Source organism: Limanda limanda, chromosome 1 (genome assembly GCF_963576545.1).
Source record: "Limanda limanda chromosome 1, fLimLim1.1, whole genome shotgun sequence".
In the NCBI taxonomy this organism is placed as follows: Eukaryota; Metazoa; Chordata; class Actinopteri; order Pleuronectiformes; family Pleuronectidae; genus Limanda; species Limanda limanda.
This window is the reverse complement of record NC_083636.1, coordinates 22,795,110-22,808,441: the sequence shown is the minus strand read 5'-3', so window position 1 is coordinate 22,808,441 and position 13,332 is coordinate 22,795,110. Positions and strand designations below refer to the sequence as shown.

At 35.9% G+C, this 13,332-nt stretch overlaps 2 protein-coding genes across 2 annotated transcripts in view; one reads left to right on the top strand and one right to left on the bottom strand.

Annotated features, from left to right (window-relative positions):
- The window catches only part of scai (suppressor of cancer cell invasion), a 36,935-nt gene extending 31,267 nt beyond the window's left edge, over positions 1-5,668 (bottom strand). Inside the window, exons 1-2 of the mRNA XM_061077671.1 lie at positions 5,452-5,668; positions 1,141-1,265 (exon numbers count right to left, since the gene is read on the bottom strand). Of these exons, the coding sequence (XP_060933654.1) occupies positions 1,141-1,247 (107 nt within the window). The 5' untranslated portion in view covers positions 1,248-1,265; positions 5,452-5,668. The remainder of the gene's footprint in view (positions 1-1,140; positions 1,266-5,451) is intronic.
- Positions 5,669-7,196: 1,528 nt separating this feature from the next.
- ska1 (spindle and kinetochore associated complex subunit 1) lies at positions 7,197-13,187 on the top strand. Its single transcript, XM_061073600.1, has 7 exons — positions 7,197-7,236; positions 7,718-7,803; positions 7,924-8,039; positions 8,632-8,726; positions 10,663-10,797; positions 12,164-12,333; positions 12,913-13,187. The coding sequence occupies exons 2-7, from the start codon at positions 7,722-7,724 to the stop codon at positions 13,059-13,061; spliced, it is 747 nt and encodes a 248-aa protein (XP_060929583.1). The 5' UTR covers positions 7,197-7,236; positions 7,718-7,721; the 3' UTR covers positions 13,062-13,187.
- The last annotated feature ends 145 nt before the right edge of the window (positions 13,188-13,332 follow it).

Sequence of the window (13,332 nt, the reverse complement as noted above, 5' to 3'; positions counted from 1 at the left end):
AAGCCTGCTTAGGAAGCGTGACAGCTGATTAATCATTTTTCTATTGCCATTTAAATATACTCACAGAGCTTGCATCTCATGTGGCCTTGGGTAAGGAATTCCATAATTTTGGAGCATAGTTGAAAAATGGAAGCACATTGTGTGCTCATGTTTTGATGGTTGACATCCTTAGATATGTCCAACAACGTTCTGGATGTTTACAGATGAGTAATTCCATGTAAGTGAGCACAGTATTCCAACACTAATTTAGTCATTGCCTTATTTGTTTGTATATGACAAGTTTTCAACTGAAAAAAAGTAAAGAAAAGCTACTCAGAATGTCATTTAGCACTGCCACCTACACGGCGATAGTAAATGCAGCAGCAGCCCACATACACTGACCTCCAAACCTAAATCAGATCCGTTGTTCACAATATAATAGCATAATACCTTCAGTGGGCCTACAATGGAATATTCATGTGTTTGGATCATTTCTGCACCTTCGGATCAATCTTTTTGAATCAACAGTTAAAGAAAAGAGAAAGAAGCCTGTAATGTCAGTAGAATAAAATTGAAATGGACTTTACTGATGTGGGCTTGTCAAAGAGGCAGGTTTTGACCTCTGGCCACTCCTGAGGCTCCAGAGTCCTGGAACTATAATTAAACTTGAAATATAAAACATTAGTAGAGGAAGGGGCTATATTGTAGACCTGTTCTGTGTTTAGTGATGAAATAATGCATGATCATTTCTGATAGCCAACCAATGTTTACACAATGCAGTTTGTGCTGTTGCAATGCCAGTAATACATATCGGGATTGAGATGGTATAATTCCCTTTAAAAGGAGGTAGCTAGGATGTTTTCTTTTCCAGGGAAAGGAGGGCACACAATTGGATTCACGGACTAAAAACTCTGTCAACTCACAGATTGAATATAGATTATGATTAGTATTATTTTTCTAATTTTATTATTGATAAATGATTAAAGTAATCAAATAATTAAATTATCGTTAGATTCATCTATAAAAAATGATCGATAGTTTCAGCCCAATTCATGTGCACTGCTTGCATAGCATTTCCCCTTAAGTAGTCCCTGGAAGTCAATGTTTGATCACAAAATACAGCCCATCTACTGCGAAAAAACTGAAAAAGTTAAAACTAACCGTAGCCCATTGAAGAGTTGTTTGGACTTGTCCAGGAGGTAGCAGAAATCTGTGACAGTCTTCCTTTCACCTAATGGAATATCATCCTCAGTCTCAGTTCCAGTCATGACACTGACTTTTCACACCTAATTACACACAAAAAACGATATAAAGACAGTGCAGAAGTAACCATATTGATACTGATTGATTAATACTGATTTAAAATACTTTACTAGGTACCATTTGTACTGGTGTGATCTTTTAATTTGTTACTCTTAAATGATGAGAAATACATTACAGAACTAGAGATATATATCATGTTGCTGTTTGCAGATGTCTGAGTGTGATACAAATGCCTCACTTGAATGTGTAAATTAATAAGGAGCCTTTCAAGAGATCAAAGGAAGCTTTACATGTGTCAGTGGGGAGTTAAAAGAGAAAAGAAAGTAATTTGCAGAAAGCAAGAGAGAAATAAATAGCACTAATGGCAGGGTTGAATATTAACTGAGGCCAAAGGCTATGGTTTGGAATTTAGGGAATTTTATCGATTCTAATTCCGATTTCGATTTTGCTTATCGATTCCGGTTCTTATCGATTCCCCATTTTGATCCCAAAATGGTTAAAAAAAAGAGGTCTAATGTTTAGATAACACAAATATATTTATTGGACTGGACCAATGCACAGTTGCTGTGCTTCATGTTACACCGGGGCAGCAGAAGTAACGCCTTGTGGTAGACAACTCATCTCGGAGCGTTATCTGACTCAATGTCTTTAACCCAACTGTGTACATAGTAGTAATTGAGAGAGAGGCAATGTTGAAACTTTGTTTCCTTGAAAATACTGGTGTTTAAAAACAAACAACACATAGTTGCTGATCTCTGTGATTGGCAGCAACATTCATAGAATCACTTCCACTTTAGGAATTTGTCTTCAAAGTAAAAGCACACGTATATCTAGCTGAAGTTGTGAGCTTGGGTCTGAAGATTGTATTGATTGTTAACAGACCTCTGAAATAACCAACATGTAATGTACAGTATGAAACCAGTTCAGTAAATAATTCAAACATATACCACACACAAGAACAGTAATACATTTTATGAAAAACACTGACTATAAAATATTCACTGCAGATAAATCAGGTAGGATAAACATTTTTTTCTAACACTCTGCACCATAGACTGCATATAGAAAAGTTTGCAAACCACATGCATCAATCAAACAATAAAAATAATTACAATATATTATAGGCCTGTTTGAGATAACAAGAAATAATTCTAAAGAAGGCTCCAGAGCATTACAGCAGACTAAGAAAACTGTCAATTCCTGACAGCCATATTAATTTGTTTGCGCCTGTCGTGTATTAGAAGTGTCATCACCCCCCTCCTCCCTCACACACACATACACACTCGGACATTTACTTTCACATATGCACATCGTCCTGAGAAAATACAGACGATCAGTGGAGTTCAGTGCATGTCTGAAAGCAGCAGGATGAATTGTGCAGAGGGTTTGGTCTGACAGTGATGAGGGCCAGCAGGATGGGTATTAGTTTATTTCTATCAGCAAAAGAGGTTTGCCACTGCCTTTGGTTGGTCAAGGGTGGGAACAGGAACTAAGGACTCAAACACCTCACCTATCCCTTCCATCGGCATGGTGGTAGAAAGGGATGCCATGATACAAAATTTTGGTACCACGTTTGTTGTCAAAGGATATATCACAGTTTCACAGTTTTCCGGATTACCAATACTATAGAAGTATACAGACAAGACAAGCAATATATAGCTAATATATAGCTAATAATATAGCTATTGAAACAAAATATTTAATTATATCATCTTATCCCACACAATCTGGTCTCGATAGCCTTCTGGCTGTCTTGCACATAACCAAAATGATTACAATAGCCCTATATTAAGTGTTAGAAATTATCTTTGAAATGTAAGAAATTACATATAGCCTAGAGCCTATAATTAAGCTATATAGCGATGGTGCTTGGGCGCAAATGGCGTGAGAGACAAATTATTTTTGGAGTGATTATTATTATCATCATATTATTATTAATCTGCTACAAGAAAGCAATTTTGAGAAATTTTGATGATCACCCATTGCAAATATGAGTGGGTTTTTATCATTGTGCTATTTTGGGTGGCATGTCAAATTTAGATATATCACCATTAAAAAGGAATGTTTGTAACTGTCATATATAAATGGTCTAATCTTCCCCAAATGTAGCTTGCTTGATTCCTGGCCTATAGACATCTACTTGCCAGCCTGCGATTTGTGTAGGCACTTATGCTGTCCGTGTATTGTGTGTGTAAATATGTGTGTGAATATATTAAGTTGAACCACCATACTCAAGCCTAGAAATAACAATATATTTTTTTGTTTTATATTATTTTGAAAACTGGAAATTGGCACTTGCCTATCCTCATGCTTAATCCAACAAATAATTCAATGAAATTCAATTGTTTGCGTTATAGAAATTTCAAATCCTCTTTTCAGATCTCTGATATTGTGACACTACCTAACAGAGTAAAAAAATGACCGATACCATTCTTTCTTCTGCTGTTGGTTTGACTGCAGAGATATTTATGACTGACTTGACCGTCGTCTTTCTATCAAGGTGGATTTTTTTTTAAAGTCAGCTCAGCAGCAGCACTTCACATATGCTTATAGAGGAAACACTGCATCACATACCATATGCAGTCCTGTAACTTTCAGCAAATCAAAAAAAAAGGCAAAAAATATTGTGCCTTTGACGGTAATGAGCTCAATCCCACGATAGGCATCACATGACAACAGTATTATGGTTATGAGATTAACGTCATAACTAGGGATGCAAGATATATATCGGTCCAATATAATATCAGCTTGATAATTGGAATTTTATATTATTATTGATTTATCTGAAACGGTAATTATCGCTGATAGAAGATCCGATAATAACAATTGAATATTAATTCATCAATATTTGCTTAGTATATTTTGCCATTTTACCCTAAGGTGTGCATAAACTGTAGGCTTAAAACTTATTTTTAAGAAACGTGAAACTATTATCAGTATAGGTGTCGGCCATGTGAAGCATGTAATTATCGGTTATCTGTATAGGATGGGAAAATCCATATCGTGCATCGTGTATCCCTCACAACCCGGGTAGCCTGAAGACATCCCAATGGCAATACTTATAGTAAAAGTTGTACTGCGACCTACTGGCAAAAGGAAAATACATGTTTACTTACTTTTTTTATATACATCAAACTTGCTCAGGAAATATTTCAGATATCAATCAATACTTTTTGGGGGAAATTGTGAAATTGTGATGTGGAATTTTGATGCAGTACATACATTTCAATAATTATGTTACCACCATAATTATGTTATGTTAAGGTTAAATAATACTGCTGCTGTTTGTGTGTCTGAATGAGAGGTTTTAATTGATAAAGTTAACAGCCGTCAATGTTGTATTAGTATGCAAGAGCAAGCCTTTATTCGACATGATGTTTGCATTCCATCTATATTTTGTTTATGATGTCCTGATGTTTCTTAAATTTACTAGGCTGCTTCTCTTTAACAATGTTTTTAAGCAAGGTATATATTTTAGTAAAACAACACATGCAGAAAGAAATACCATGAGGCCATGAGATGCTTAAGGACTTGCAACTAGATAAATAGATAAATAAATGTATGTTGAAATGAATGGACAGATAGATGAATAGATGAATATTTAAATACATAAATAAATGAAAATAAAAAACGTTTTGGCTATTTATGTCATGTTTTTAAAATCCATTTCAACATTTACATATTAATATCATTGAGTCGTTTACTTGTTTCTTAATTCAATTTTAGGACGTGATGATTCATGAAAAATAATTTAATGTTAACGAGCCCCAAGACAAAATACATGGAGACATTACTGCAGGAGGTAAGAAAAATAATATGCAACGGCAAATAAGCATAAAGCCACGAGGACTCGGTCATAATTGAAGTTTTCTCTGAGAAACAGTTTTCATATTCAATATTAACTCAGCGACTCGCCTATAATGTAACGTAATGTTAACAGTAATGAATTCGGCTGATCTAGCTGACTAGCAACGGACCGACCTTAATTGGGCCGTAAAATAGCTATGACTCTTTATAAACGTCATATCAGCTTTCTATGATCCCCAATATGGGCAAAGTGAAGTCAGGACACCCCTTTATCAACATCACAACGAAAGTAACATCTGGAGACACATGCCTTGATAACAAAGATAACCAATGGTAGCTATCCTGAGTAAAGTGGAGAGTGAAGACATGGCTGAAGTGGCTTTAACCCACATTCCTTCTCACCTAGCGTCGATGAACAGGAGCACCACAGCGATGCTACTCACAAATCAGTGCAAAAGCCTTGACGAGCTCTCTTGGTGAAGCGCGACGTTCTTAACATCTCCGGGCAGTTAACCGCTGCTTAAAGAGCCGCACCACTCTGCAGCATGGACAGAATTATTGTCTCTTCAAGTCTAAATGCTGCTCCGTATAAAGGACTCCTGTTCCGTGACAGACGACTTGTGAATGGGTGCTGGGAAGCTTCTATCCAATACGACAGGCTAGCTACTTCCAGGTCATCATTTTCAAAATAAAATCATTCCACATTTTAGTAGAATGCTTTACCTCCCATTCTACTCGTAGAGACCATATATAGTCTATGGTAGAGACTCAGACAAGTGAGTCTGCATTTTGAGAGCAAAGCGGCCCATTAATATAATGAGGTACTATGGTCTATACTACTTATATTATATAATTTACTGGTAGAAAATGCAGATAATCTAACACATGAGTAATATGATCTCTTTTTCTAGTTCCTGTCATTTCTCATGATGTAGCATATTGGATCAACTGAAGGCTTTTCACACACCTATTGTGACCAGAGAGACAGACAGACAGACACACAATGCTATAATAATAATAATAATAATAGTTACACTTCCAATAGTAATAATATTAATTATAATAGCTTACAGCCTAGCATACTGATAATGTGCAGTGATAGCATATTAATGATAATAATAATTATAATAGTAATTAAAAGCATAATTTAATAATAGTGGTATGGTAGCAGTAGTGTAGTGATGATATATGTATTTGTGACTAATATATGTTTTTTTATTTATATAGCGCTTTTCTAGTCTTGATGACCACTCAAAGTACAGTACAGTTTTACATTCACCCCTTCACACACATTCATACAGTGCATCTATTCGCAGCACTTTGTTATTCTAAGGGGGGCCAGTCAGGGTTCAGCATCTTGCCCAAGGACACTTCGGCATGCAGATGGGTCAGACTGGGGATCGCAGCAAAGCAGCCCATGCACAAGAAGGGAGGTAAGCACCAAAAAAATGTTTGTGCCTTTGTGGACAAAGAAATGTGATTAAGCTATTTAGTCTATAAATAAAGCTTTCAAAGTTCTAAAAAAAGAATGACAGTTTTCAAACTCATATTTAATATAAAAAGGTGCAAGCCAATGTATTTTTAAAATACAAAGTTTTTTTGTAATTCAGTTGGTAGGGAATGAATGGGATAAATTAGAATATGGTTATCCTATTTAAAATAGTGGTCAAACAATAACAGTGAAAGATGAGAAAGCAGAGATTTTGGCTAACACTTTTATTAAAATTCATAGTTCACATTAGTGAAGAGGGGAAAAGAGGAAGAGAAACTACAAGTATTGAGGGTCAAATGTATAGCTGGATAAAGGTATTTTTACTCAATATAGACCATCAAAAACTGGAGAGAGTAAAGTGTTGAATATAATGAGGTGTAATTATTAGTAAAGTTGAGAAAATATATGTTTTTTTGTGTACCCAATAAAATAGATAATAAAATCCTGAGCCACACTCCATACCAGCTGGGGCGGTAATGCACCGAATCATTGTTTGCCAGCTTCTAATAAAACGAGGAAGAAGAAGAAGAAGAAGAAGAAGAAGAAGAAGAAGAAGAAGAAGAAGAAGAAGAAGAAGAAGAAGAAGAAGAAGAAGAAGAAGAAGAAGAAGAAGAAGAAGAAGAAGAAGAAGAAGAAGAAGAAGAAGAAGAAGAAGAAGAAGAAGAAGAAGAAGAAGAAGAAAATCGCGCGGCCGAGTAAGCTCCACGAATGAAACTTACTGTTTAATATTTTGTTTACAGCCTAGAAAGTGTAGCTCTGTATCTCATTTATCTCATAACGATATATGTCTATGATGAATTTATAGCCTAGCTAATGTAAGCTGTGGGCTGTCAAAATCTAGCTAATATCAACTTTTATTGACGATATCAATACAAGTTGTAAACAGAAGGAATCTATTTGTCTTACGTCCTTTAGTTAGGTCGTGCTTAATTTTGTTGTTCTTTGTGCCTGAATATAAATTCACGCCCTGCTCGCACAGTTTGAGATACATTTTTTTTCAAGCATGATCTTTACTTCGGGAAAGTTAATCTTTTTGCAGTCTGTGTTGGATGTAATTATACAGGTAGTTATTTCTATATTTAGTAACAGTAAACCTACTTTGCTAGCGTAATTTACAACAGCAGTTTACAATGTGCAAAGCACTGTTGTAAATGCAATGACTCTGCCCCTTTTCAGGAAAATGAGTGAGCTGGAGGATATCAGTCTTCACATTCATGACAGGATATCATCCTTACAACGCATGCTGGATCTATCAGTTGTTGGTATGAAACTGGGATTTATATAAGACAAGATATATAACTGTTGTTTTTTTGTGTATAGTGTCATTGATAAAGAATGTGGTCCCTTTTCTCGCTCTCTCTCTCTCTCTGTCACACATGAAGAATTGCCTCAAAATAAGAATAGAAAACTTGGACTAGAAATGTTTGCACTGGAGAACCTTTTAGAAGAGTTTGAAAAACATGTCTGCCAACAGAAGGAGAAACTAAAGCATTTGAAGGTAAACAGAGGCTACACACTTTCTACCTAATATTTTTTACCTTATTAGGTTCACATTGATTCGTTTACCATTCATTTGTAACATGCATTGAAGTGTCTATTAAATGTAGTTATTGAAGAATTGTAACTTAAAGGCATAGTTCACCTAAACATTTTAATTTACCCATTATCTACTCACCAGGTGTGTGCGCGTGCGTGCGTGTGTGTGTGTGTTTGTGTGTGTGTGTGTGCGTCCGTCTCTGTCTTTAAGCTTACCTCTCTGACTCACTACAGTTTAAAAGTTGATTTGATGTCCCCACAATATCAACATAGATCCTCACATAATGATAATATCATCGGTTTGGTTTGCCTTAGTTGGTGCAGCACACAGCGTGAATGATAGAGATGCAAAGGAGCAGTTTGTGCGCTGCGGCCGGGCTGTGTCCCTTGGCTCTACTGTGGAGCTGTCAATCGTCTCTGCGTCTGTAGCCAGGGAATGTTTGTTTATTTTTCACAAGTCATATCGTCATCGTGATATTAAACAACATTATCCCATGTTTTCCTACTATCGTGCAGCCCCATGACAAAGCACAAATAATTTGTTTGTGTTTCAGGATCTTGAGAAGGTATTGAAGAAGGAGGTGGAAGATGTTCATCACATGAAGGACAACATACCGGCACACATGCCCATGACAAAAGTCCCAACAAAGTGAGAAAAGCATGTGCTTTATTATGTTATGTATAATTATGTTTTCGGGTTCTCCGTCCGTTCTTCTGTCTGTCGCATTCCCATGAACAGGATATTTCACGAATGCCTTTATAGATATTCACTTAGAGGATAACCTGAACAGAGATTGTTGGTCAAAGGTCAAAGGGCCTCATTCACTTACATGTGCGCAGAGTAACAACTCTTACTCTGCGCACAAAATAAGTGTTTGCAGAAAAATGCAGCCGGATTCATTACATTATTCAATTTGATGTTGTTTGCAACAACAGATCATTTTAAAAATGGTAAATAAATGAAAATTAAATTAAAATTAGCATCGTGTGCAAACCACAGAGGCAGAAGTCCAGGCTGTGACTGTGAAAACCTCGCTGAACAATAACACTGTCATCACAGGAGGAGTTGGAGCATTGGCTACCTTTTGTGGCACTGGTTCGAAGTTCAGTTCATACATATGAAAATTTACGAGTTCATTTTCAGTTTTTCATTTTTTAATTGGGATGGTTATGATTTAGATGACAAATTAACGATCATGTATTTAGTTATGAATCAATGGCGTAGGACCATAAATATGTGTCCCCCTCTCGCCTTAACACTGAGTCCTGTTAACGTCACGTCTAATGTTGTACTGGTTGCACAAAATATTGACGACTCATTTTCATGATATTTAAATGCAGCCACATAAACTCTGGAACAAATCAAGCAAACACTTAGTAAACTTCATGTACTGATCAGGTCCTGACACCTGGTGTTGAGTCTGTATTAGTTAAAGTGAGAGCAGGTCAGCAGTAGAGTGGAGGACACAGGAAACTTCAGAACAAAACAAACCAACTTTTGTTTCTGAGCTGATCATGAAGCAGCGGTGCTGATGCTTGAGCAGTTATGGATCATAGAGGAAACTCTGTGTTTTCACTGTTTATTTCCACTGTTCATTAACAAAGTAACTTATTGGCTTCACATTAACGCTCCTCTTATCTCACTGTGTCGATGTGAGTGAGAAGGTGCCTGTATGTCCAAACACACACACACTTTTTGCCAAAAAAAACATGAACGACACTGTCAATAAGCATCTCATAACACACTTATTTTGCTCTCTCTATGCTCTCTTTGCTCCTCTCCTGATACAAAAATACGCATGCGAGCAGGAAAGTTTTCTGGATGGGCGAGGGAGTGTGCTGTCTGTTGTGAGAGAAGAGAATTTCAGGCTGACAGCTTAAAACATTCACATGGCAATTTGTACTTCATGGTAGAGATATAGTCATTAAATACATCTCACGACTAACATCTTGGAAATATATATAAATATTGCAAACCCCTACCACCGTGCGTATGTTTTTGAATCTGAATTTCACAACAGCAGAAATTCATTTTATAACAGATAATGGTGTCGTAGGTGGAAGCCACAAAAGGCAGACTTTTCTGTTGCATGTCCTCTGGAGTGACGATGTTTTAAAAATCAAGCTTGGTCGCAATACTGAGGAATGGAAAGTAAAAAATGCAGAAAAAAATAAATAAGGAAACATAACTCCTAAAAACGTTACTATTCGAGACCAGCAGTTATGCTTTATTTCTTCTGACGTGCCGTGTTGGTGTGCTCAGATTTGATTATATCGCGATATATGGATATTGACTGATATGAAAAAAGTTATTGTGATAAGATTTTTTTCCATTTTGCCCAGCCCTTATTTGGCACTATACAAATAATATTGAATTGAAGATTGATAGTCAACATCACACTCAGTGAGCTCACCCCTGCTCCTCCATGTACAGTATGTGCAAAAAGTAGAAGCTATTGCTTATCTGTCATCTCTTAAAAACATGAAGGAGTATGTAGGTATTATTTGACTATGTATTATATGATTACGTGGTATTGGAAAACAACCTCCAGCACTGAATGTCTTATGTTTGTGTTGTCTCTCAGTGGAAATGAACCTGTTTTGAACAAGAATGAAGCAGCAGATGATCAACTTGTCCAACCAGAAAATGTAAAAAAGACCAACAAAAGCATCAAAGAGATGGAGTTTATCACTGTACCAGAGTTTGAGAACATCCCACCGTAAGTATCTCTTAATGATATCCAGCACATACTATGACATTTTGGAAACATTTCAGACATGCACTGAACACCAGAGATGGTACCTGTGTATGGAAACTCAACGTTCACAAAAAATATGAAGGTATTCATGCACAACACTGCCCGGTATCAATATATTTTAACAACAAACTCCTCTGTTTTTGGAATGCTTGCTCCTTAGATAGTCATCTCTTTTTATATTCGCAACTAAAGCTAAATAAAGTTATATTGAATCAACCAAAGGCTCTTGAGAGCCGGGGCGTGAGGGGGTGAAAGTAATTTTCAATAATGCATCAAATTAGAGGTTTCCCTGCACAATTTACGGCTTTAGTTCTCTGAGAATTTCTTTCATATTCAAGCAAAATTTGTATTGTACTTGGTATTTAATTGGTATGGTACTGATATATCCCTAATTGAATCGATATTGAAACAAAACCTTGTGAATCTGAATCAAATTGATTTGGCAAATCAGTGGCGATACCCAGCCATGGTAAAGTTAATATTCTATTATACAGTCCAATAAAAAAACACGGACGAAAATCTTTATAATATAAAAATATGTAGGGTCAGTCTAGGTGAAATCTTGTTTTTGATATAGTTTTTATAGGTCTAGCACAACATGAGTGAAGATTTATCTGTGTTTTTGGTGTCTGATGGTGTTGAAACAAAATAAGTGATGGCAAGTCAAAAAGCACATTTTGTTTCAAAAAAGAGAAAAGGAGGATGTATAAAAGCATAGGTCAGTAGCTTAGGACATGGTATCTATAAACATGTACTTTAGGGTTAGATTATTCAGAATTTAATTTTTTCAATATTTGTTTAAGTTGTACCATGATTTTTACTTCCTTTGATGTACTACTTCCTAATATCCTTTTCAGAGGGTTGACAATGTTGAGTACCATACATAGGGATGCTGCTACACAATCAACATTATTGACTCATGTGTGTGCAAAAAATTGCGACAGCTATTATATTGTATAGACAATTAAAACTAATGTTGTATTCACATGTCATCCGATACGAATAATTATTTATTATTACAGCATTATTATAGACAATACATTTTGTTCTCAAATTATGTGTAGGCCATTATCACAAATAATAAACAGTGGGGGGGGGGGTTTGATGGTTGACTGGTCTAATAGAAGAGAAATGTGTAAGACTCAACTCTGCATGATGTTTTTAATTCTGTGTTGTCTTATTTTAATGACTTCCGCTGTCTAATGAACACAGACAGATTTCTAGATTGCACTGTAGTTATTTTTTGAAGTAGCATACATTAGTTTTGTCTTTTTCCAGATCTACATGTTGATGTTAAATGCAATTTGTGTGTGTCCGTCCCTCTCAGGTACATGAAAGGACGTGTTTCATATGATCAAATTAATGCTGTGGTGCAGAGCATTAACAAAGCTGTAACAGCCAAGTACAAGATCCTCCATCAGTCAGTGAAAACTCTGAGTAATCATTCACGCAAACTTCACCAACGCTTCAAGGACCAGGACACGAAAGATACAAAAGGTACGTTTTGCGAATGATGGATTTTGGCAATTAATTTTGACATCTGTTTGCAATATTGAGTTCAGACCTGACTGAATTCCCATGTGAAATTGATATCTTATTGCAATATAGATATGACCTCAATTGTTTATATTGGGAATCAATATAATTGTGAATGAAATGCCCCATAGGGTAAAACATTCATTCATCAACCATCTTCATCAGCAGACAAAATTCCACACTGCAGGATAAGAAAATTGAGCTGGAACACAAAATATTTTTTTAAGGCACACTAAAATAAAGCAAACAATTTGTAATTATTGAAGGTTTATACTTCTTTAGCCAAGTCCCTGAGTAATACCTATATAATGTCTGAATAAGAAATCTTATACTTTATTGGCTATTTTCCCTAAAAATCCACTTATATTCATGGTCTTTTTGAAATGGGATATTTGCAAACTGATGATCTGAGTGGCTTGGCTTAATAAAACCATGAAAACATTGTTAACAAGTTGTTAAGGAAGGACCTGATACACAAATTAGGATTTTTTTGTATATGACACAAAATTGTTCTCACAGTTGTGTTGTAATATCTTACAGGTCAGTATTTTGTGGTGGAGGATGACATTCGGGAATTTACACCAACGAGGGTGGACAAACGATTTCAGGGGATTTTGAACATGCTTCGACACTGCCAGCGTCTGCGGGAGCAGCGAGGGAGAGGCCTCACCCGCTATATTTTGTTATGATTGAAGACTCAGTCACATTATGCTTTCAGTTTATTTTCTTTTTAAACCAACAGTGATTGTAAATGTGTGTATTACAAATAATTTTTTTTCTAAATTGCTGAAATAAAAGTGGAATAATATTTGAAATGTCTGCTACAGTAGGTGTATTTACTTCTTTGAACTTGATCTTTTAGAATATCCCTACTTTTATAATGTGAGACAGATGCAAGATTGCGCTAGGGTTCTTTTGAGATTAGCTGAGTATGTTTAAGAAATTTGCATAGTATCCATT